This window comes from Grammomys surdaster, unplaced genomic scaffold, assembly GCF_004785775.1.
Source record: "Grammomys surdaster isolate TR1022 unplaced genomic scaffold, NIH_TR_1.0 67, whole genome shotgun sequence".
Lineage (NCBI taxonomy): Eukaryota > Metazoa > Chordata > Mammalia > Rodentia > Muridae > Grammomys > Grammomys surdaster.
Window position 1 is genome coordinate 8,772,283 of NW_021604569.1, and position 26,385 is coordinate 8,798,667.

Genomic DNA, 26,385 nt, shown 5'->3' on the forward strand with positions numbered 1-26,385 from the left:
AGAATTGAGTAGAAAACTTTGGATTAGGTGGGTCCTGAAAGATGAAAAAGAAGTTTGTCAAAAGCTGCTGCTGCTTTGAGCTAGATGGAGTGGGTTTAATTTACTTATGTATTTATAGAAATTAGTATGATCAGAGGGGAAAGTATTTGAAGGAGACTCCTAGAACAAATCCTTGACTAGCCTTGTGAAGATCTACTAGTAGAAAGACTGGCTTCATATCCGCAGAGTCCAGCCCAGCACTAGGAGCAAGGGGGTAGGGTAGTCAAGTGGGCAGGATGGCATAGTGGGCGGGGGGACACAGCCAGTAGGGGTTTGCTTTCTTAGCAAAATAGAAAACAGGAAGAACAGAAGCCTGTAGTACTTCGTTGTGGTCCTTGCTGTCTCTTGCCCTGAGCTCAACTGCTGCTGTGGCTCCTACCCGTCCTGTAAGGCCAGCTTCAGTTTAGAATATTCACGCCTTGATGGGCTCTCCTCTTCTCTGAATGATGTATGAACCACTCATCTGGCTTCAATGCTGGCTGTTCATTTGTTTCTCATTCTAAAGCAAAGCATCTGTCCTGTTCAACTGCACTATAAAATGCTGGAGTTTTTAGGAACATCTACTGTTCTCTCCTTCACGGGCGTTTGAATGTGCAAATAAACAGATTCTTCCCATAGAAGAACTTGGCCAGAAAATGTTTTATAGTTAAGATACCTTTTAAATATAAACTGTTTTTCTGTTTTTAAAAGTATTTTTATCTGTCTCCCTCCCAACCTCATCTTCTCTTTTATTTTTGTAAAGATTTGTTTGTTTATGGGTGTGCATGTGTGTGCCTTGTGTGAATTTATGTGCACCATATGCGTGCAGGGGCCCTCAGGAGGGCACCATGTCCTCTAAAACTGGAGTTACAGAAGGATGTGAGCACCTGATACAGGCTATGGGAAGTGAAGGAAAGTCCTTTGCAAAAGCTAAGTTTTCTTAACTGCTGAGCCATCTCTCCAGTCTTTTTCTTTTTAAGGGTTTAGTAGCTCCAAGTCCAATTAAAGCTAGCTATGTACAAGTGGACATAGGGTATCCACTGGGCATGGACATTCTCAAAACTAGCCTTCCCTCAGTGGCCAGGAGCTGTCAGCAGCTCCTCAGTTGTGGGATGCCCTCAGGAGCTCCTGAGTCCATGCTGAAATTTGGACTGGCCTCATCTTCTGCAGACAGTCTAGCTGCTGTTGTGAATCCATTCCCAAAACACATCTTTACTGATTATTTTTTGGCAGTTTTATATATGTGTTGTGTCCTGATTGTGTCCACCCAACTTTCTAACTCCCCCTGGAACAACAAATACAGCAACTTTTCCCTGAATGTTTTTTTTTCTTTTTTGTAACCACGTCAGATCAGTGCTGCCTTTTACAGTGTTGATTGCCAGTGTTGGCTTGTACAAACGGATAGCCCTAGTTGTGGTCAGTTTATGGATGCAGTGATCATGTCATACCCAGAAGACAGCATTTCACAGCACTGAGCCTTCCCTCCAGCTCTTGATTCTTTCCACTCACTCTCCTATGGTTCCTGGATCCTGGAGATTGGGGATTGATGTAGATGTTCTGAGAACACAACAGTCACCTGTTCTCAGCACGTTGACCAGTTAGGAGTCTATATTAACTGCTGACCATGGAAAAGACAGTATTTGGTCAAGGTTGAGGGCAGCACTAGTCTATGGGTATAAACGTAAATGTTTAGAAGGCATTTTAATAACATTTTTTTAGCAATGCAACAGTTGTAGGTTCCCTCCTAGGGCCTATGACGTCCTAAACCATGGGCTTTTGACCAGGTTTATGGTGTAGAGCATGTGGAACAGGCCTCAAATCCAATCAGAAAACAGTTGTTAACCTCCAAAACTGTCATGCCACTGTAGTACCACTGGGCACATCTTCTGATAGGTTTGTATTGTGACATACTCAGTTTGCCATTGGGCGAGATCATTGATAGCTTTTCTTCCCCAATGGCCTACATAGCACCTTCTGGCATTTTCTGTGAATGATATCCAGCAAAGAGGAAGTTTTCAGGTCAGTTCCAGCTTGTCTGTCCATCTTAGAACCAAAATGTGCTGTCTTCAGCAGTAGGATTGTACCATTTAGTTCTGGTAGGCAACCAGGAGCAATAGCAGTAATCTTTGTTCTTCTGGTAAATGGTAGGACAGCCCTGCCAAGTAACTCTGAAGGAGTTTCCACTCTTGGGCATTGAGAGATTCTCCTTTACTAACCAGTGTATTCTGACCACTCATGCAGGGTGCTGGTCAGAGTAATGAGTTCCGTAAAGCGTTTTCATTTATCCTTAGTTTTGGTTGATGCACCCCACTCACCCTTCCTCTTTCCTGTCCCCTTTTCTACTCTCAATTCCTACGTAAACCTTAAAAAGCTCCAGTATTCCTCACCGACTTTCATATCAGTATGTATTCTATTCCCTTGCTCCTTAGGGCCTCTTCTTTTCTCCGCCCCCTCCTCCATGGGCCCTCCTAGTTCATGAGCTCCATAGATACTCCAAGTTAAATAGATAAATCTAAAAAAACCGTATGTTTTTGCCTGAGCTTGGGTTCCCTCGGTCCTTGTTTCCCAGTTACATCCTTTTTCCTGCACTTTTACTAGTTTTTAAGTTTGTTTTGTCAACTATTAAAATAGTGACGCTTGTTTTGCAGGTCCATATGCTTAAAATACCTTTTCCATCCTTTGACTTTAAAGTAGTGTCTGTCTTTTGTGGTGATGTGTGATGTTTGTTTTTACAGTGTAATCTCTTCTTTGGATGTGTGTTTCTTGGGGGTAGTTAACAGATAGCTCCTACCTTTTGACTCAGTCTATTTATTAGCCTGTGTTTTTAATTAAAATTCTAATTTGCTATGAAATTATAAATTACAAAGTTAATTAATATTGAAAATTGTGTATTGATTATTGATTCTTGCCATTTCATTAAGGGTATTATTTTTCCCCTCTTGCTTAGTAGTATTCTAGTGCCATTTGTTTCCTTTGGGTGGATTCCTTCAAGTGTCTCCTGTAGAGCTGGCTTTTAGTAGCCATACATTCCATTATTATTTTTTACCAAGGGAGGTTTTGTCTTTTCTTCAGTTATGCCAGATAATTTTGTTGGTCATAGTATTTTTGGTTGGCAGTTACTATCTTTCAGAACTTGAAACATTTTTCAAGCCATCCTGGCTAAAGTTTAACAATCTACTGTTATTTCTGATAGGCCTATCTTTTATGTGACTTGGTGTTTCTTTCTTGCTACTTTTAACATACTTTGTTCTGTATATTTAGTATTTAATTATGACAAGAGGAGGTTATTTTCTATTATTGTCTACTGGAGTCCTAAATGCCTCCTGCATCAGGATTCTTTTTCCTGGTTCTTCCATTAGGATTCTTTGGAGAATGTTTTTGTGACAGATCTCACTGTGTAGCCCTGGTAGTCCTGGAACTCTGTGTAAACCAGTTCTGCCTGCCTCTGCCTGTCGGGTGCTGGGATTAAAGGTGTGCCAAAAAATGTCTTCTGTGCTTTTAGAATGATAACCTTCACCTTCTATGCTTGTAATTGGAAACTTGTTCTCTTCAAGTGCTTTGTGTATCTTGGAAGTCTACTGGTCCTTGATTATTTTTGTCCTTGTTAGGTTGTCCAGTTCCTCCATTTTATCTTCAAGCTCAGTTCCTTTCCTCTCCTTGATCCATTCTATTGAGATGTTCCAGAGAGCTTTTTGGTAACTTAACTGTTTTATATATCTACCCAGCATTAAAGATTGTTTTTCCTTATTTCTTTGTTGAATTCATTCCCTATCATCCACCACCTTACCTATTTTGTTCAGCTATTTGTACCATTGAACAGACTTACTATTTTGAATTACCTGTTTGGAATTACATCTAACTCATTTGGAAGTGGTATATTGTCTAGGTTTTTTCATACATCAGGATTTGGACAACTGGTGTTATTTGCTTTTTTTAATCAGCTATACGTGATTTCAATTGAAGTACTTAGAATGTTCAAGTGGGACTTGTTTGTGGTAATGCCAAGTATGTAGTTGAGAAAAAAATTCTTAGGTCTAGGAATGCCCACTGTACATTATTCCCCAAGTAGGGTACTGACTGGGAGAGCCACAGCTGTTTGTTAGCCCCACTATGCAGTTATCACACTAGCCAGTTATTAGGACAAAGGCAGTTTACAGAAGAGTGAGTCTACCCTATCATGGCTTGAAGGCATGGCAGCAGAATCTGGAAGTCAAGAGCTCACCTCTTCACACACAAGCAGAGTGTGAACTGGAAGTAGGGGAGGGAGACCTTAGGCTCCAGGTCTTAGTCCTGTGAGATACTTCTTCCATCAAGACTGTTCCCCATAAGCAGCGACCCAGCCCAGGAAAGACATACGCAAATACTGGAGCATATAGGGGGCACTTCTCATTTAAATCACCACAATATGACTGACTTTGACAAGAAAATGAGGAGGGTAAAATAGCTAGGAAGAGAAGTTGAGCTACTGTTACAGTGCACAGATTTTAGAGATTCTTAATGCTATGAAAGGCCAGAGGTGAGAGGAGAAAGAGAAGACGACAGACTAGGGAAGTGTATGAGATGTGGCTGAAGGGTACAGTAAAGACTGCCTTGTGGTGATCTGGATGGAGAAATGATAAACTAATTCTGAAACATAACTGAGTAATGTATGAACAGAAACAGAGCAACCATGAGTTATGTGTGCACGAGTTTAAAACCGGAGATGTGGGGGAATCCTGTATCGTTGGTGTGGTTGTACTTATTTGAAAGGTCAAGTCCTCGGATCTGGATCCCTCGGGCTCTAGTTGTTTTATGTGCCACCATCTGAAATACTTCCTATGCTTCTACTTGAAGGTTCAAGATTATCTAAGAAGGTTTGAAAGTATACCCGATATGCTGGAACTGGACCACCTCACTGTGTCAGGAGATGTGACGTTTGGAAAAAATGTTTCATTAAAGGTATGATAAAGTCCTGTTTATTACGGCTTTATAAAATAGGATTTACTTCCTCGTCCTAAACTTAACTTCATTAAGGAGTAATCCTTAGTGTAAACAGATGGTCAGGCCATCTGTACAGTATTTAGTACTACTAGATCCAGACACATAACCTGGTTAAAACACAACTATAACCAATACAGGGATTTCGTGGACTATAAGCCTCCAATGAGAAAGGAGACCCTGGGTAGTAGTAAAATGGAGTTTTCAGAATAGAACCCGATGACTGAAGGTAGAGAAAACAACTTCATTTATACTGAATGGTCTATTCCTGTTGACAAATATGGAGGGTAGATAATAAATATTAAAGCTCACTACTGAAGGTACACTTGCCTTTTCCTAATTATATAATCTTATAAAAAACCCCTATGTTGATATTCAAATGTACCTTTACATTAAGGCCATTTGCTTAAATGGAGATGTTAAAAGATTATACATGAATAATAACATCATTATGTATACTGTTTAACCTAAAATCTCACTAACACATAAGAATTGTTGCCAGTAACTCATCTTTAAAAGGGGAAGGGGTAGAGCCCACATAAGAAAACATGGTGGTAACATGGTATATAATTTGTCATACCTGGACTGGAGAAGATGGAGCAGCTAGCCAGCCCAACCTGCTGCTTTACCATTTTGCTCACTACCTAGTGAGCACCAGCAAAGTAGGAGAGAAATCCCCTCTCAAAAAAAGAAGTGCATGGCGTGTGAGGAACACCTGAGGTCCTCCTCTGGTCTCCACACATGTTGAAGGTGCACTAGCACACACAACAAAACCAATCCTGTATGTAATGTACGCAGGCAGCCTTGGACATTTGTGACGTAGCCTGGGCCTGCCACCTCTTAAACAGGGGTCCAGAAAAACCAGAGTTGTGACGACAAGACACACCATTTTCCTTGAGGTTATTGGCCTTTCATGTTTAACTTAGACTTACAGTAACTACACTGTAAAAGGATTTGAATATGAGCTTGATTTTAAGGTAACTACTTGCATGTTTCAGCTGTGATTTTTAAGTACAATCTCGATTTTTTTTCTTCACTTAGGGAACAGTTATCATTATTGCAAATCATGGTGACAGAATTGACATCCCCCCAGGAGCCGTGTTAGAGAACAAGATTGTATCTGGAAACCTTCGGATCCTGGATCACTGAAATAAGCACTGTCAGATACACTTTCTACTAATTATGGGCTAAAGAGTTTCTTATAATAAAATGTCCTCTAAGATTATAAAATAAGCAGGTACTTTATTTACTATGTTGTACTCTGCAGTATTGATTTTTAAAGTAGTTTTCTGCAATGAGCTTTTAGTCTAAGGAAAGCATAGACAAAGCAATACTTTCCTTCTTTGATGAAAAGCCTAGAAATTAGTTCCTCTTAAAGTGCAATATTATTTAATCTCAGAATTGGGCCAGCTCTGTAGATCTTCAAGAGAAACTTCAGTGACTGTCCCTTTGAATTGCCTTTGATTTCAAAAATAAAAAAAAATCTATGTGTTTACTTGTGCTGTCTAGAGCTCACTCTGTCGAGTACTCTTGCTCCAGTGTAAAGGGGAAGGTTTGTTCTTGGCAGTTTTATCACGACAGTCTTTTTGTTTGATTTTCATTTCTAAAACTATTACACATAGCATTATTGATCCTGGAACTAAACTTGAAGGTATTTAGTTAGTGTTCCTCTGATTCTAGAACTGGGATACCTGCCATGCTTTACACATTTAATGAAACCATTTCCCCAGGTAACAGTAGAGCATGTCTTTTACATCCTTGTTTCGTGGAACAGTGTGTTTCAGGGGAGGAGCTATCGTGTCATTAGAATTCTAGTTCCCTTTCATTAAAGCTAACACTTTGTTGTCACTAAGAAATACGGATAACTTTTGAAATCAGGTCTGCTTATAGTTAAATGTGTGCCTTTCTAGTCAAGTAATATTTCCAGTTCTTCCATATTTGTTTTGAAAAGGCTGCGTGTTTAAAGTATACTGTATTCTGCACCCTTGAAAAAAGTTACCTTTTAAGTCTGATGAATTTTTTACATCTTTATTTTTGACAGTTTAAGAACCAATGACATACCTCTGTAATGATTAAAAAAAAATCCTCTTGAGAAAACAAAACAAACAAAAAAACCCCACAAGATTATTTCATTGTACATTATCACCACGAGATTAGGCACTCGGACAGGTTAGGCAAGGTTCTTGGTGTGAGACACAGGCACTTTCATTTGTAGAGTGCTGCCGATTCTGGATTTGAAGATAGGCATTATAAAAGTCTTCAGATAGCTTTCTCATTGACCTTGTATTTCTGGCCCCAACACAGCATCCTGTATTTTAAAAATTCTGTTTATCCCTGGTCTTTGTTTGTTTATATACATATCAAAAGTAACTTAAAAGCAAGAATCCAAGAGGGCCATATTTCGTGTTATCTAAATGTTAAAATGAGAATTCATAAGTAAGCATATTATATGAATATGTATTCTTGCCTCTGCTAGAAATGAAAAAGCAAAGAAAAAACAGAATGCTGCTACCCCAAACCCTTCATAGGTACTTCAATAAATACAGCTATTAAACCATAGCTTTGTGTATACCACTTCTGGAAAGTATTTAAATTAGTAGTTGCATAAGTAAATGCAAGTATTCTTTATTCTTTATAATCAGTCTTCCATATATTTAGCAGTTTGAGGCTTTACCCAGTGACTTAACAGTGGTAGTGAAAAAGTTAAATATGCAACACACAAAACCTGAAACTTGACATTGGTCACTAAAACAAAAACTGAATTCCTAAATCCAAGCAATCAAAAGATGTTTATTTTTTATAAAGATCTGTAAAAAAATAATTTTTCAAACAGCTTTACTTTCATAGAGAAAACTTTCTACAGAGGTTGACTAAGATTTTAATATTTTCAATTGTACCATCATTAAATAAGGTGGGACACCATATGAATTTCATTGCACTGGAAGAAATGCAGAGCATTTTTAATATAAAGTATACAGAGCATTCTAGGCAACTACAGCTGTGTTACAGCTATGTGTTCTTTTGGATTTGGTCCAAAGAATCCTGAGTCTGTTTCCAGAGAGAATGAAAAATGTTATAGACACCTGATCAGTTAGTTACTCCTTACTCAAGGATGCACAAAAAAACGGCGTTCTCTGTAGATCCCACCAAATCCAGTTCCCAACACTGATCCTTTTCCCTTCCCCTGCCTCAGTTCACTTGGGTCCCAGGTTCAGTTCTTAGCACACCAGGCATCCAGATTTTCTTCAGAAACACATCCCGTGGTCAGATGAAGGACCTGGGTCTCCTGTCTGTCATCACCTCTTCTGTTCCCAGATCTCGGCCATATTTAGATCCAGATCTTTAAGGCCTTTTAAGGCTTGGAGATTTCCAGTGTAAAAAGCTACATCTGCTGTGACCAACCTAAACAGGGAGAAAGGTATTTTTAAACATTTTCTCTTCTGATATTAAAGGAACAACATTCAGGTTTTTAGCCTAGCTGCTAGAATATTTTTTTTTAAAAACTCAGGACTGCTAGGGACGAAAATGTTGATACTTGTCTTAGCAAATTCCCATATCAAAGATCCACTTAATACTGATTTGATAATGTTTGGAAAAGGAACCAATGCCTGTAGCTTTCATGACAGATTGCCTGATAAAATCGGATTTCTAAAAAGCATGAACTAAAAGAAATTAACCAATTAAACTGAAATATGACTTCAATTGGTTGTCACTAAAATAGGTACGTGTGGCTACAATAAGGAAGCTCAAAGAAAGCTCGGGTTTCCTGGCAGTACTTACAGTAAATGAAAGCGGGCTTTAGGAAAGTACTACTGAGTATCAAACTTGATACTAAGGACTAGGGTTGGGAGTATGGCTTAATGGTAGAGTAACTGCTTAGCATGAATAAGGCTGTGGATTCCATCTTGAGCAAAACACACACACACACAATGATCCAATTAATAAAGACTTTCGCTTCTGTGTACCAGCTTGTCAGATTTATACCTACCATCTGGAAGAACATTTCCTTTAGACCCTGAACTGAATCAGCAGGAACTGCTTAGCCTGTGTCTAACAGAAACTGAAGTGGAACTTTTTTTTGCTTTGCTTTAAATGATGATTTGCTGATACTACTTTATTCACATTCCTCCCCACCCCCAATCCAGATATGTTTTAGTATTCAGAAAAGTTTGGAAAACAAATTGTTAGAACAATAAACACATGACAATAGTGTATACCAGGAGAGGTGGGTGACAGAGAACAAACTCTTGGCCTTAGAACACTGGACAATCTACTCTATCACTGAGGTATTTCATCAACCTACATGGAAGATATGAAATTCTAGTAAAAAAAACCAATTAATCATAGATTAACGTCAGCAGAGCAATGCTTTTCTCCACCCAAGGAACATCAAACCATCTATATAAGATTTTTTATATGTGGTATGAGTGATGTGGATAATGTAATTTAATTCATTTGGGAAAAAGTACTTGTACGTTATAAACAGGCAAATAAAATATGTCTGGCTTTCAAGGTTTTAGTAGCTTACCAGTATAGAATGGGACTCTTGTGAGTAAACTAGTATATATGAAATACTGAGTTTTCAGCACAGTGATTCATTGACTGTCACAGGCTCCTCACAGCATCATGCTTTCTGCTGGACCACAGCAGATGCTGGTAGAATATATGAACTCCTACCCTATCTGAGAAAAGCAGCTTCTTCCCTCCCCTGATGGGTCCTCCTGGTGGCTAACAAGGACAGTAACACTTTACAGACTATTAAGGGTCTTATCTAGTCCAGCCTTTAAGTTTGAGCAGTGATTTAAATGAACTGCAAAGTAAACAATGCCTCTAAACTAGTAACAATCCAGATTTCAAAGAAAATTAATGACCTAAAGGTCATAATTTCTTGATCTATATATTGCCTGACCAGCCAACTTCACAGCAAGAGAATGGATCATAACCAATATTAACCAACATGATTTCATTTAGAATATCTAATTTTCTAGTCACTCCTAGAAATAAATACTACATTAACTTTAAATAAGGTAAATCAAGACCCACTGTGACTAAACAAATGTCTAAGCTTTCACCTGTTATATTTGGTTGGATAGGTGAGTTCGATTACAGGGACCAGCGGAAAGCCCAACTCTGTTCTCCCTACAGAATACCAAAGTAAACCTTATTTTGATCCTTTCATTACTGCTTCAAAATTGGCTCTGAATCAAGAAGACATGAGGCACCTCTCGTTTCTAAAAGAGAAATGATCATTTCTCTTGCTTTTAGTTTAGCTTTAACAATAGACAACCTATAATCAATATTCTTATGTTACTCATAGGTGGTTTTCAGGCATTAGAGAACTGATCTCAGCAGCTTTGAGCACTTGTTCATGCAGAGGACCCAGGTTAGCACCCACCTAGCAGCTCACAACTATGACTCCTGTTCCAGGGCCTCCAATTCTCCCTTCCCCCTTTTCTCTGATGTCCAAGGGCACTAGGCATGTGCATGGTGAACAGATATTCAGGCAAAACAGCCAGACACATGTTTAAAAAACAAAACAGATGAGTATGTGGCATACAAGGAAATCACACTGAAGTTCAGTAAGTTGATGGGTGCTTTTTACTTTCTGTGAAACATACATACTTTCACAATAGAGACTAAAGCCAGGGCCCCACAAATGCCACGCAAGTGCTCTACCACTCAACACCACCCAGCCTTGGAGTCTTATCTTCCATTTTCTATGAAAAAATGGTTTTGCTGTTGGTTTTTTTGTTTTGTTTGTCTTTATCACACACCTTCAGTCCTAACACTTGGAAGAAGAGGCAGGAGGATCTCTTGATTCAAAGCCAGCTTGGTATGTATAAGATTCAGTCCCTGTCCAAAAAACAAACAGTTACACACACTCACACACACACACACAAAGTAAGAAAATTCAGTCATAAATAAGGTAAGTGGATTATTTAAAATTAGATAAAAGCTAGTAAGTGGCAGAGCTAGAACTTAACCCAAACTTTATGAAACAGGATTCCTACAGTTTTTAAATACAATACTATTTCAACAATACATTATTTTTTCAGAACCCCACAAAAGGAGGCATATTTTACTCTAATTTTATATATGAGGCCACTTCTCTAGTCCAGGGACCCCAGAGCAGAGCTTCAGGATCTGTCATGACACAGCAGCACTGCTGGGCATCTAGAAACTAGCAGCCCACACTGCCTCAAGGCGCTGAGCAGTGACAAACCTTACTAACACACAGAAATAGTAGGAAGATACAAAGAGACGTATCCACAAGAAAACAGCATGGTTTTCTTCTTTCTCCCTAAGTATGATAACAGCATAAAAGAACAAGAAGAATTACAAAAAGTCAAGCAACTGAGTTATGGAGCACGTGGTGAGAACAGTAGGAATCATTCATACCCATTTTGAGGTCCTCCATCATTTATTACATTTAAGTGTGATAACTGTTTTTTCAAGTGGAGTTTGTAACTTGCATTAATTCTTAAAAATAACATCTGAAAAAGAAAAGTAAGTTACTTAAAGTTTTCCTGAAATAGAAGCTGTAAGTATCCATTACCAATATATAGAGAAACATTCTTTTAAATACTTGTTTTGCCATCTACTTTTATGATGTTCCTCTCAGGTACTGAGCTGTTCTTAATAGCTCTATGGTTTTTCTCCACAGTTGGACAAAAGCTCTTTTCTCTGCTCAGCAGTATTTCTTTGAGCAATAAAATTCCCTTTGCATATATTGGGGGAATTTCTGAGGGATATGTAGAGTCAAAACTAGGGTTAACATAAGACACAGTCGTGGAAAGTAGGGGGAGGAGAACAAGATATGATAGAGGTAAAGCTACCTTTACACTTTTAATAGACAACCTAAAATTCTATGATTAAACTATGTTAATAGTTTGACATAATCTACTTTCCAAGGAAGGGAACATGTATGCACCTGTGGGAAGTCTAGGCAGTTGCTGGTATTCAAATGATAATAAGAGCATACAAGCCTATATGTAACTCCTGGCCAATCTCAGCAGATAAAAGCTCCCTGTTGTGGCTTTCAGGCTCTTGAATTAAAACTCAGGTAGCAAATCCAGTTCAAGATGTCAGAGATGAGGGAATCTTACTTGTTAGCTGAGAAGGCATGTAGCCTCCTCTCAGAACTGAAACATCCCTCCTAGAAGGAGGAGAGAGGCTTACTTGGCTCCCAGACTCAGAAGGCTCAGAGTTATGTCTCACAAGATCCCTCTCTACAGGTACAGAGGCAGTAACAACTGCTCAGAGAGTTCTGGAACTCCCTGCAGGATTCAAAGGTTGTTCAGGGAACTCCAGGAATATAACTTTTGTGAGCCTTTTGAGTCACCTATGCTCCTGTAAGTAGCCCTTAATAAGCTCTTTAGAGCACCAGGGAGACCTGGATGGAACTGTTCCACTGACCTGCTCCAGTGGCCTCCCAGCGGAGCTGGAGGATACTTAATGAAGTTACTGTGATTAAGGAAAACCTAGAAATGCATGAAGACTGGGCGTTCACAGGGCACAGCAGGAGAAGCGAGAGCATGATCACTAAGAACGCCTCCTCCAACACCGTCTCCATGCATACACTAACCACAGAAAGGTGGTTCTGGATAGCAAAAATCCCCATGAAGTTAAGCCCTCTGTTATGCACTAGCTTTACATCCTAACATTGTATCATTCTATAACTGGGCTTCAGTGAGAGCACGTAGTTTAAGACAATTGTTTTTGAGGTTTCACAGCAGAGAAGCAAGGGCACAGTGGCATAGAGGTGCCAGGAGGAATGGTACACACCTTATTCTTTTTTTTTTTTTTTTTTTTTTTTGGTTTTTCGAGACAGGGTTTCTCTGTATAGCCCTGGCTGTCCTGGAACTCACTCTGTAGACCAGGCTGGCCTCAAACTCAGAAATCCACCTGCCTCTGCCTCCCAAGTGCTGGGATACACACCTTATTCTTATCAGAGGTGAGAGGTGTCCTCCAACCTTTTTACTATAGATATTCATATTAATCCAATAAGTGTTAGTGATTTCCTTATGTATGTGCTAATTTTATTCACTCTATCACTAATTTCTTCCGCATTTGATCTGTACTACAATCTCAATTTATAACATTATGCAATTCATTGATAAATGCCAACTCTGATTTTCACATGAACAATGTAAAGAGTGACGTAAGTAGAAGCAGGGACCTCTAATGATGGGTAACTAGAAAATCTGTTTTAGAATGTATTGTTGTTATTTAAAGTTCTCACCTGACAGAACAAAAGATACTTTGGAATTAAAACATTTTATCCATACTTCACTGATCATGTTAGAACACGAGATAAAGTTAACTGGATCAAAAGCATGTACAAACTCCCACACTGGAATGGATTCAAATGTTAAAATCAGAAAGGTGGCTTTCAGAGTTACCACTCACCTGTGTTTGTTCTTCGGGAAGAAGATCAAATATAGCTTCATGCATCTTTGTCATTTGCTTACAAATATTCCTGAAACACGGGGAAGGAACAGGAGCTTTCACCTCATACTGGCAAAGGGGATACAAAGAGAAGAGTGTTTAGTCTTCTGGACATTCCTGAGATGCGTAATCTGAGCCTCGACACATCTAACTGGTCTAGGGCTCAGGTCTTCAGCTAAGGCTCCCACTACCCTACAAGTCTTGAGAAAGTCTTGTTCAGTATCTTCATCCACTTTATGAGAAACAAAACAGCTCAGCAGCTAAGACCATACACTGCTTCCAACCTTAAACTGTTTCCTATCTATTTCATATAAACAGCATCATACAGATGTGTCTTCCGTGGCTGGCTTCTTTCACTTGATACTTTCCCGACTCATTCTTGCTCTGACGTCCAACTGTACTTCATCCTTTTTATGGCTGAATATGTCACACTATACTATGAGTATGTTTCCTTCACCACTGTCAGCTGATGGAACTCTGTGCTGCTATGAATTTTGCCATTAGGAACATCTGGGTAAGGGTTTTGGTGTGGATATTCCTTTTGCAGAAGTCAGTGGGTCATGTGAACTCCATGTTCTCTGAGCAGGAGGAGCTGCACCATTTCATAACACTGGCAAGATGCGATGACTAAGCTCCTTGCCTCCTCACACAAAATTATTACCTGGAGTTCTGATGTTGTTTCAAACTATTCTAGTTATAGAAGAAGTTTAGACACAGGACAGAGGGAAGACAGCCACAGGAAGACCAGCAGACATGAGGTGGTTTATTACAAGGCACAGAATGCAATAGACTCACAGCAAGCATCCCTCACTAGAGAAAGGGGCCTTCAGACAGCCTGGCCTCACTGGTGCCTCCACAGAAGATGATTCTTTTAAGTCAGCCCATTCATAGTCATTTGTTCTGGCAGCCCTAAAATGGGTAATCCATCCCCCATATCATTTCTTATCTCCGCATTCCCTGATGGTAACCTTCTGTTCTACTTCACCTTCACTACCATATTCTCAAATTTCATTCTCAAATTTCTCTTTGAATCACTAAAAACATATGCCTTGCAACAGTACCATCCCTGGCTCCTTTTGTGGCCTCTCCCATCACTGCAAACCCTTTATCTACAGCACTGTGCCTTCCTAGGTTTTCCCCTCTTGACCTTCCTCTTCTCCAGCTGTCAACACACAAGGCTTCTTCACCATAAACCCCACAACTGCCCCTTTTCTGACACTTATTTTTATTAGCAAAGAATTAAGTTGCATCCATCAATTCCAAAAGAATTATGTTGAACAAAAGGAGCTGGTGTAATAGCCTATGACTCCATATGCAAGACCTTCTGGGAAAACCAAAACTAACTAAAAGTTCCCAAAGAAATGGATTATCAGTATTTATTTTTTATATGTCGAGTATAGATATTCCATTTACTTGTAAGTTTTAAATCACAAAATTGTATATTTTAAAAGGGTGAACTTTATTGAATATAAATTGTATGTCAATAAAATTGATTTAAACTGATTTCTAGCAATAGAGAATATTCCAGTATGTCACCCATTCTTGTGTGTGTAGCCCAGTGCATTAGTAAACTGCAGCTGTCATCTTTGTTTCTATTAACAACAGCAGAATATTGGCAGCCAGTATTTACTAATATTGTCAAATACATGGCAAAAATACAAAAGGTACACCGTGCTCATGTAAGGGTGACACACACACACACACACACATGCACGCACGCACGCACGCACCCCTCTGTGTCCTATATATCTAGAATTCGATACAAGAATGGAAAGTCACAGTAACTTAAGCTTATGCAAAGCTTTGTCATTTATAAATAGCATTACCTTTGATAACAGCTTATCAAATAGGCTATCCATTATCGCTACAAGCTTAGCTGATATCTCAGCTATATGGTCATGGTAATCCTGTAATGAGAAATGCTGCATTTTAAAGTTTTGTAAGAAACATTTCCAAAAAAATTAAAGGATTACAGAACACATGTGTGAAACTCCAGTAGAGAATGGGTGACAGTACCTTGGTGATGTGATCGAAATGCCTAAGCATACTCCACTGCTTAGGGGGCAATCGGGCTTCAAAGTGAGCCCGGATCACAGGAATGTAGTGCACAATCAACTGCAAACACCTCGAGGAGAGGGCTGAAGTTTGGGAGCAGATAAGAATGGAGACACAAAGATATTAGTAGATTTTAATGTCATCAAATTAAATAAGAACATTTGTACTAATTATATACAGAACCAGTTATTTCACAAATGAAAAGCACCATGGCAGAAAATATATTTCACTTTGCATTAAGAAAATAATTTGGTAATGAGCACACTGCTTTCTCACTGGGCTTCTTAGCAGCCAGAGGCCATGGACACAGCTGTCTCCCCAAACCCAAACTACTTTTTCGTGAGTATTTTCCCAAAATACTTCACACATTACATTTTAGCACGTGACACACGCTCCATACAACTTGAGCAGAGGTAGCTCCCTAAAAACATGCACACATGCGCACACACACAGCGCGTCACATAAGTGCTCACTGCGGCACCTGCCACTTTACAGGCTCTTCTCTGAGCCAACAAACATCAGGCATAGGAGTGACACAAAAGGGACATCATTCTAGCACCTCAGTAGGGGAGTAAATGGAGGAATCCATACCCAAGTTTTTTGTAGTAATTGTTTTTAGTCCAACAACTTGCAAAGCACCAGCTCCAAGAACTAACTGGCAACTTCTTGAATTGAAGTACTAACAAAAACAAAGAGGGAAAACAATCACTATGAGGAGTTCATTAAGGTGTTAACTGCTCATCACAAAGACACCCCTCCTCTTCTCACTCTCTTATTACAAAACATGAATTGGAGTTTTTCTTTGAAACAGGTATCACTCCATGGTGCATGCTGGCCTAAGCTCACTATGTAATGCAGGCTAGCAATTCTCCTGCCTCAGCCTCCCAAGTGCTGAGATTACAGGATTGATTCATACAATGGCTTGGTGTCATGAATTTCCTGGTAAAAAGCAATTAGAATCTACTTATAAGTAGACATTAATTAAAAGGGAGACAGAGCAGGTACACTCAACACTGACTTCCGGTGGGGAGTGTGTGAATGAGGGGCTCTGATGCTGTCACCTCCTGGGCTCCTTTCCCTCTGTTGGTTTGCTTTGTCCAACTTCAATGTGGTGATTTTTGTTCTATCTTATGACATCCATTTTGTTACATTTTGCTGTTCTCTATTAAAAGCCCATTCTTTTCTAAGGAAAGACAGAGGGAGTGGGTAGGAGGGATGAGAGGTGGGAAGGAACTGGGAAGAGTACAGGGAGGGGAAACTGTAACCATCATATTATGTGAGAAAAATATGTTTTAATAAAGCAGGGGATAGGGATAAAGCCTTTATTATCGTAGCACATAAAGATATTATTACAAAATGGCTGAAATTATTTCCCTTCCCATTAAGGGTTCTTGAAAAACGACGTCAAGAGAATCTCTGATGTTAGCAGATGAAGCCTCAGTAAGTCCTAGCATGCAGCTGAATGCATCCCTGTCCGACCTGAGAGCCGAGTCATGCTCAGCACCCACCTGTCTCCAGTGCTAGTCGCAGCTCTAAGGACGTTAGGCTGTGTGAGCACACCGATGTGTACAAACGAGCATGTGTCCACCTCACATCTACGTGCACACTGAATGTGGAGTGGACAGAGCATGATAAATATCAAACCCTGCCCTAAAAACAATTAGGCAAGTGTCTTCCACGTTAAGGATTAGTTACACTCCACTGAATGAACTCTTCCAACTGTTTTTCAGACAAATGGGTAAAGCTGTACATACCTTCAGCAAATCTGTCAGACGAGTGAGCATGTCAGTAGTGACAGATGGGATGTTATCCACACACTGGCAATATTCAAGAATGATTCTTATTAACAGCAAGACAGTTCTAGAAGAAAATGATAACCCACGCTCATCAATAGTCAAATAACCGGTTCAAATCATCTATGGAGATACACCAATCTTGGCAGTTGTTTAACTTCAGAGTCAGCAAAAAGAGACTGGCAATGAATGTGTTTTCAAACTCTGTGCTGTAGAAACACCATTCTCTATATGGCATTCGGTTGTTTTTTAAGATTTATTTGTTTTTATCATATGTCTATAGGCATATGTTTTGAGTGTGTGTATATGTTTGGGTACCGTATGTGTGCAGTGCTCCCTGAGGCCAGAAGACAGTTTTGGACGGCTAGAATGTAACTGGAGTTAAAGACAGCTGCTGGCCTTGGTGACAGGAACCAAACGTGGGCTCTCTGCAGGAGAACAAAGGCTCGTAACTGCTGGGAATGTTGTCATCTCCTCGACATGGCAAGTCTCTACTATACAGCAAATATTCCAATTTAGAGACAAATCAGAAAGATCAAGAAAAAGACTAGCCAGTTGGGTCTGGTTGCTCATGTAAACTTTAGTCTACAATTATGGCTCTTCAATTAATGAAAGGAGCTTAGCCTATATTTTCTTAGTGAGATGAAAAAGAATCTGTAAGACTTTAAGGAGAACATAATATCCTAGGAGTTTACTGAGAGGACACAAAAGGTTCCCCAAAAATGAACAATTCTGAGTTTAATAGCAGGACAGGTCACAAATAGAGAAGACACACTATACAGGTTAAGTACAACTAAGGGAGAAAGAATGACTTATAAGAGACCTAAATTCACCCAGCTATTCAAAAACGATAAATCCATATTAAATAATGTCTTATAAAAATCAGCAAGATAGTAAAAACTAAAATTCAAGAGAAGCATCAGGCCTTTTAAATTCATCTTGGAGGTCAGGTAGGCTCCACACCTAGTTCAGAGTCTACTCTGAATGGCAGGCATACCCTCTTCTCTTAGAAGAAGCATTAATTCCCCTTTAGCCAGGAAGTTTATTCTTTTTTGGCAACAGTCTTTATTCTTAAAGAATCGAAAAACTAGCCAAGGGGACCATTTTTACCAAGTGTATGAAATGTAGCTGAATAACAAATCAATAACACTTTAAGTGGATGGCTGAGATTAAAGGGGTTGGACAGCCTTGCCCTTCCAAGACAAGCAAGGGTTCCAGAGAATGAAAAGGAGTGTTGAGAGAGAGGGGGGAGGGGGGAGGGAGGGAGAGACAGACATGCTCTGGCAACTTCAAAGTGACTAGGCAGAAGCTTCCAACTTCTGAAAACTAAAAACAGGAAGTCAGTAACCCCCTCCCCTCTGCAGAACTCAAGAGTTCTACCAGGAAAACATATACAGAAAGAGACAATTGTACAATACTACACCATCATGACAAGGTACTACTTTCCTTTTGGAGGGGGCAGCTATTTCAGAAACATTAAAAAGAAGCAAAAGCAATATTTAAATTGTTCAATGCTTTAAAGACAATGGTGTACTTAAAATTTCAAAAATGGTATGCAGTACAGATGATGGTATGTTTCTAGGTAACTTGAATTAGAGACATATTTATTCACAGAAGAGGAAAAGACCTAATGGGTCTAATGATAATGGTGAACTATGCTAACTATGATACACAGAACAGCAATAATTTTATAAATACAACTGATTTCCACATTTTGAATTCTACTATCCATAAGTAAAACTACTGTGCTATCCTACACACAAAGAAAGTTGTAAAGAAAAAAGCAGCCAGAGACTGGGGTGGTAATAATGGTAACAAGCAGTTACTGCAGGAGCCTGGGGCTGCCTCACATACTTCCTATTACTAGGGGGAAACCAGGGCCTTCCTTTCTGTGAAGCCAGTGGAGTTTTTAATGGGTAAACCACACTACAAAATGATGCAAACTAAAGAAAAATCGTAACATTTCCCTAAATAGTTTATAGCTTTTAACACTGCTATTCTAAGATCTGCAGTTCATTCTAAGGGAGAAGTAAAGAAAAGTGTGCTACTCACCCGACAACGGCATACTGGTGTCCCTCAACAATAAGAACATCTGCTGGCTTCCTCTCTTCTGTAACTAGCAAACAAAGCAAACAAGAAAGATAGGAAACAAGATGAAACAAATCACTAGAGAAAAAAACTAGAAGGGTAGCTCCTGTTTAGAACCCAGAACTAGCTCATTTTTGAAACAATCATCTATTGTATCTTGGGAAGTTCTACGGCCCTGTGAAGGAAGCACACTAGGTTTAGTTAGACTTAGATTTGAGTCCTGCTTACTGCAAGTACTGGCTGTATGAACGTAAGTTCTTTACAGTTAAAATTATGTCTCTCAGGAGTTGAATGACAGGAATAACGACTATAAACTGCCTATCTTCTGGGCCTGGTGCATAGTAGATTAGTTAAGTAATTTTTTTTTAAACTTAGAGTTAATTTAGGCAGCCTTGGAGAGATGGCTCAGTAGTTAACACTGGTTACTTTTCTAGAGGTCCTGAGTTCAATTTTCAGTTACCACATGGTGGCTCACAACCATCTGTAAAGGGATCTGATGCCCTCTTCTGGCACACAGGTGTACATGCAGACAGCACTCATAAAATTAATCAAAATACATTAAAAAAAATAAATTTTAAAAAAGAAAAAATTTCACTTAGTGGCAGAACTAGCATTGTACCTGGCTACTTTTCATTGTTAACATTAGCCCTTAAAAATTTCAATACAGAAATTAATTTTCAGCATGTGATATTTCTTAACACTATGAAACAAAATTCAGCATATTGAGGTTTAAAATAAATAAGATCACTGTCCTGGATCAGCCAAATTAATTAGCTTAATAAAGGCAGGTCACTGTACTTTTCCTAAGTGTCAGTTTCTGAACACTGAAAGTATTTAGTTCTTCTTTTCTTTCCTGCAAAGACAGTTAAATTCTAAGCACAATTCAACTTGGATGTAGCTCTACTTGTTTTGTGATGGGAAGCGTTTTCTTTCTTTTTGGTTTCAAGACAGGGTTCCTCTGTGTAGTCATGGCTGTCCTGGAACTTACTCTGTAGACCAGGCAGGCCTTGAACTCAGAAATTCACCTGCCTCTGCCTCCCACGTGCTGGGATTAAAGGTGTGCCACCACTGCCTGGCAGGAAATGCTTTCTTAATTAACTCTCTATTCTGCACAGACAGTGAAGCAGAGCAGATAAAAGGATCCTGCTGTTTGTTTGCCTGAATCTGAATCCCTGCTCTGCAATTCAACCACTCACATAACCTTGCTGGGCCGAGCTTCTATGTTTGTTAAAATCCTAGTGTGAGGACCATCAAAGACATAACATCTGTAAGCGGCTTAGAACATCAATGCCTAGCACCAAGCAATCTCTCATTATTACATGTCAACTAGCCTTTACTTCCTGGTGCCCAGGAAGTGAGTCAGTGAACACATGGATGGGGCATGGCGAATCCTAACGGGGTTCTACCAGCATGCTCTTCAGCAAGGCTGGTGTAGAGGGACAGATACAGAACAAAGTATATAGAAAACTCCTACCATAGCAATGTCAAAACTGTTCACCTTCCAGGGAAAAATACAAGGTTAATGCAATCAGCCTATATTTATAACTTTAATCGAAAGCCTATTTTGTTTGCATAAAGTCCAATGAAAGAACATAAACTGCAGTAACAAGTATGCCCTTGTCTCACCATCAGTGTAAAGCTGGGGGGACAGTGTGGGAAACTACACATACCCGCTGGCTTTTTTTCAGGTAAAGCAATCTTTCCATCTGCTATAGAATCAACAAGATCCTGAAATTCTGCGGGAACATCAGCCTGCTTCCAACGCTCATTGTCTAAGAGGAGGCTGTTCAAAAGGAAAAGAAAGAATGGTTAACGTTAACATGCACTCAGGAACAGTCCTTGGCTAAAAGCAACAGCAGAAAAGGCCTTGGAGGTGACAGCACTTAAGGTGCTGGACATCAGGATAAACTGGAACCACCCACTAACACAACTAATACCTTTACAAGGTATTTTTTTTGTCTCTTAGCCTAGCCAAAATCAGCAAAGAAAAACAATTTAGTCAACCCTGAGTGAGAAAGAGACATTCATGAGGATCATCTGATATAGACCTCAACAAACATTCTAATTCCATCTGAAAAGCCAAGAAATGCAATCTTGCTTCTCCAATTTTGTCTATGATCAATACATTTTCCCTTAAATCACAGATGTTCTGTAAAGAAAAGGAAAGCACAGAAGGGGCCCGGTGCTACCTGAGCTTGGTCCGCCTCTCTTCATGAAACCTGTTTACAAATTTATTTGCTTGACTCTGAAGGGCCCCAAGCAGCGACGTGCTCTTCCTCCCACAGATCTGCTCGGTGTCTACTATGAACGTCTCCATTAATCTCGAGAGCGCTATGAATTCTGTGGAATTCAACTTTTCAAGGAAACCATCCTAAGTTTTAAAAACATCACATCAGAAGTTAGTATAACACGAAAGATGTAGGAACTACAAAACTGACACGGCTGAGTAACTGCTAATGTTATTTTCCTAGTATGTTAGTTATAATTATGATTACAAACATTTATACTTTAGCTGAAATTTCCCCATACTTTAGAATCGAAAATTTAGAACACACAGAGCTCAAGATTTCTAAAGTTGGTTATCAGTTTATAACACAGTAACTCAACGTTCAAGTTATCCTATACAGTTTTACAATACTACACTTAAATTTTATTAACACCTTTTTGTTTGTGTGTGAGTGTGTATGTGTGTGTAGATTCAAATTAATTATTATGGTGTTATATTTTTAAATAAGTCTTTTAAATAAACAATTTGAAAAGAATGGTTTTATAAATTTCTATTTCTATTTCCTAATTATTTGACATCCCAGTAGCTCCTTAGAAGACCACAGCAGTAATACCAGCAATTTTCCAAGTGTTAAAATGGTAAGACTGTGACAGAACATAGGTACAGTTACATATAACTTGTATCTCTAAAGTAACACTTTGCATAAATAGAAAAGTCTCCAGACTTTATGAAAATAAAATACCTTTGCTCTTGACATGAGAAACTTGACAGCTCGATCGTGGCACACATCTGAAGCATTACACAGTAATTCCTGGATGTTGTTTGCTAATTTTCCTAGCTCCAAGTCAGTTAATCTCATGTCGTCGCTGACTCTGAAGATGATACAATGAGATGTAATCAGGAAACACAGTATTCTCCACACGTGAGTATCAAAGAAGAGGACAAAGACACAGAACTCACATTTGTGGAAAACATTCTGGGCTACTGTACATTTTCCCTAAGTTTTAATGGTACCTAAGGTAACACTTCGTAGGCATAACTTTTTTGCTGTACCCGTCCTAACACTTAGCTCGCCCTCCAGTTGCAATCTGCAAACATCAGAGCAGAAGAGGCGTGTTCTGGCTTAGGGGTGAGGTGGCAGCTGTGTAGGAGCAGCTGTGCAGCACACTGAGAGGAACATGGTGAGGAGGGGAGGGCACTCACAGCAAGCAGGTTCTTTCTTCCTGTGATTACAAGTAACTTAGTAGCTGAGGACTTACTGAACTTAAGTGCTAAGCACTGGAAGCATGAATAGAGAGCAGTCCTTAAGGAAGCTGTATTAAACAGTTGTGTTTATATTTTGAGGGGAAATGTAAGATTTTTCTATTTTTAAATATTTCCATTCAAGAAGCGTATTATAAAGATCACTGACCTTGGCAGTGGTGGCACACACCTTTAATTCCAGCACTCAAGAGGCAAAGGTAGGCAGATCTCTGAGTTCAAAGACAGCCTAGTATATGAACGAGTTCCAGGACAGCCAGGGCTATACAGAGAAACCCTGTCTCAATAAACAAAAGTAATAAATAAATAGATAAACAAATAAGTAAGGGCCATTTATTCTATGCCAACAACTCAGTTTAGCATTATTATAAGCCAAGTTTAATTGCCTGTGTCATTTATAATCCTTCTGACGGAACGGGACAATTTTCAAGGTTATTACTAGCAGGCTCAGATTTCTAATACTAGGTTATGATATTGAAAAAAGTTATTTATTATCCTTCAAAATTAAATACTAAACCTATTTACTAATGCCTTAAAATAACAACACGGTTAATAGTCTTAAGATATTCTCAAAACAGCCTTGCGTAATTCTTCTACTGAGGCAGGTGGACTGTGGCCCTCAGTAGTTTAAATGATCTACAGCTGCAAGAGTAAGAGAGAAAAGCTAAAATCTAGCATTGGTCTCTAATTCATTACACTTCGTCTGTCCCATACCTGGGGGGCGGGGGAGGACAGATGTAGTGGGTACAAATGGAGCCAGAGAGCAGCCTTTGGTTTCCTTCCTCAGGGACCATTTACCTTGCTTATGACACAGGGCCTCACACTAGCTCAGCAAGAAGACTAGGCCAGCTGGCCAGTCACTTCCTTGTCTCTGCCTCCCCAGCACTGGGATTTCAAGAGCACACCATCACAGCCAGCTTCTGACCTGTGTTCAGGTGTAAAACTTAAGGTCGTCTTTTTTTTTTTTTTTTTAAAGAATTATTTACTTTTTTTGAGTATACTGTCATTGTCTTCAGACATGCTTGTCTTCAGATAGTTGTGAGCCACCATGTGGTTGCTGGGAATTAAACTCAGAACTTCTGGAAGAGCAGTCAGTGCTCTTAACTCTGAACCATCTCTCCAGCCTCCAAGGTCCTGTTTTTACTGGCAGAGTTTTCTCTCCAACACTCAAAACACTTATTTCTATAAAAACAGTCTGGTACTAATGTCAACCCAACAAAAAATGCTCACTTACAAGTTCAAGTTTACTACTGAAATGTGCCATGTAAGAGAATCACTAAGGAACTTAGAACCCTCAGGCATATGCTACTAACTCACAAAGACATAAACAAAGAGAGTAAATAAAAAGTTTTTAGGGGTAAGGGGATAACATCTGAAATGTAAATAAAATATCCAATAAAAAAAGTTTTGAAATACTTCAGTTACCTAACCAAAAGTAGGAGGGTTCTTAAATCTTGTTTAATTAGCTGTAATTTTTTCTTTAGAAAAGACCTTTAAGTTTAATTGCTTTTAACTTCCCTGTCATTTCCCCTTTGAGCTGCAAGCCCTCAGGCATTGGTGTATAAGTGAACACAGGTGGGAACCATCTGCAGGGCCCATGTTTCATCCTGTGGTAACATGTAATGAAGGAATGCCAGAAGACTAAAAATTAAATGACGCACAATGAGGATAAAAGAAAGAAAAAACAGACAGAACAACTGTGACGCTGGCTTAAGACTATCAACTGTCACAGCAAGGTGCTAGCTGCCTTCAGAATTCCTTCTCTCCTCTGCCTTAACGATGTCTTTAGCTGCACAAGTGTCTTTAACTGGCAAATAGCCAACTAGCTAAAGCTCTGTTCTCAACTCTGTAACACAGAGAGTCATATGCAATATCCTAGCCTCTGCTGTGTAAGTGACAGTAAATAAAAGACAAAGGCAAGCTGGAGTGAAGCTAGGGCCTCCCTCATGCCAGACCAGCTCTCTCCTCCTGCAGTGAACATGGTGCTTTACCACAGAATCAGAAACGTAACAACTACACATCCCTGAGTATCAAGTTTATAGCAGTAGCAGTACTACATACAGAACAGTAAGGGAGATGACATTTTACCTAAATGAGCTAAGTGTAAAGGATTATCTAGGTACAGGAAGAAAATCTCACACGATACAAAAAAGCTACAGAGAAACTGTCAATCTTATTGTCAAAGGGACATATTTAAAATTAATAGCCCCTTTTCACCAAAAAGATCTTAACTAGAGAGTGAAGTGAGAACTCACAATGTGGTAGATGACTTTGCAATATGGGTGGAGAGCAGACATGCACTTACACAAGCAACTCTAACAAATCATTAACAAAGAAAGAGACTAATAAAGAAATAAACACTTCTATATACACATGCCAGGAGACGCTATCAAGAGAGAGAATGCGTATTTGAAAAGGTGCTCTCCTACCAATCACCAGGACAAAACTAAAATTCCTACACTTGCAACCTAGACTCCAAAACAGCCAACATGTAGACTACCAAACGAGGAGAGTGAGAAGAGAGAATGAAGACATAAGACGCAGGACTCTCCTAACAGGACTACTAAGTAAGCAACTGCACGTCAGGCTAAAAGACCCAGAGACTCTTCTCCCTCTGCTTTCACAGGGCTGACTGATGTGTCTGGGACCTTTTCTTCTGCCATCTTTTCCTCTTGAATTATAACCTTAACTGAGAATGCCCAGTAGTGTGTATTTTAAAATAAATATGCTCAGAAATGTGCCTGCCCCAAAGTGTCTTCTCATATGAATAGACAGACAGATAGATAGATGGATGGATGGATGGATGGATGGATGGATAGATAGATTCCTCACCTTTTTTTTTCCTTTAGGAGAGTGCAATTTTATAAAACTGATCTCTTGACTACAGACAACAGAAATTCTCGTGCACTCTCATGTGTTGGATGTGCTTTTTGGCTGCGCACTCACCAAAATGCAAGCCTATTAGTGTGTGTGTATGTATCCCCATTCCTAGTGTCTGTATGTACATATATAGTTTCCAATATCTGTTTGTAGCATGTTCATCAAAAATGTTGACAAAAGTTTAAAAACTAAGGATTTAACTCAGTGGCAAGAGTCTGTGCATAGTATGTACAAGACCCATCAAGTCACGAAACCACCAAAGGCAGGTACAATCCCTAAAAACAGAAATACCCTGAATCTTACAAGAGCAAAATGATTTTTACATTGTGATGTTGTCATAGGGCATTATTTTTGTATACAAATGAAGTCCCACTACATGCACCTATCACATACATAATATTGAAGGAAAGAAATCAGTTAAACACAAAAGTGTGGTTCTACTATATACAACTGAAAATTAAAGCAACAAAACATACACACACACATACATATACACATGCACACAGACACACATACAACTAACAGTTTTAATGACTTGATTCCAGATGGACAAGGTTGGGTGAGTTTTCTGGAGAGCTGATACTGCTCCATTTTTTGACAGTATTTCTTGACCAAATATTTTCATTTTGGAATAATTAT

At 39.2% G+C, this 26,385-nt stretch overlaps 2 protein-coding genes across 8 annotated transcripts in view; one reads left to right on the forward strand and one right to left on the reverse strand.

Moving 5' to 3' along the window:
- Ugp2 (UDP-glucose pyrophosphorylase 2) overlaps positions 1-6,490 on the forward strand; it is a 54,843-nt gene extending 48,353 nt beyond the window's left edge. For all 3 annotated transcript variants that reach the window (XM_028777245.1, XM_028777242.1, XM_028777250.1), the window contains exons 9-10: positions 4,852-4,956; positions 6,037-6,490. In XM_028777245.1, the coding sequence (XP_028633078.1) occupies positions 4,852-4,956; positions 6,037-6,144 (213 nt within the window). In that variant the 3' untranslated portion in view covers positions 6,145-6,490. The remainder of the gene's footprint in view (positions 1-4,851; positions 4,957-6,036) is intronic.
- A 517-nt stretch (positions 6,491-7,007) lies between these two features.
- The window catches only part of Vps54 (VPS54 subunit of GARP complex), an 80,166-nt gene continuing 60,788 nt past the window's right edge, over positions 7,008-26,385 (reverse strand). For 4 of the 5 annotated variants that reach the window (XM_028777214.1, XM_028777218.1, XM_028777238.1 and 1 more), the window contains 11 exons: positions 22,349-22,478; positions 21,569-21,750; positions 21,050-21,162; positions 19,344-19,407; positions 17,253-17,358; positions 16,090-16,177; positions 15,460-15,581; positions 15,270-15,350; positions 13,405-13,512; positions 11,395-11,489; positions 7,008-8,397 (listed from right to left, as the gene is read on the reverse strand). In XM_028777214.1, coding sequence (XP_028633047.1) covers positions 8,292-8,397; positions 11,395-11,489; positions 13,405-13,512; positions 15,270-15,350; positions 15,460-15,581; positions 16,090-16,177; positions 17,253-17,358; positions 19,344-19,407; positions 21,050-21,162; positions 21,569-21,750; positions 22,349-22,478 — 1,195 coding nt within the window. In that variant the 3' untranslated portion in view covers positions 7,008-8,291. The remainder of the gene's footprint in view (positions 8,398-11,394; positions 11,490-13,404; positions 13,513-15,269; positions 15,351-15,459; positions 15,582-16,089; positions 16,178-17,252; positions 17,359-19,343; positions 19,408-21,049; positions 21,163-21,568; positions 21,751-22,348; positions 22,479-26,385) is intronic. The other variant, XM_028777227.1, reaches the window with a different exon arrangement.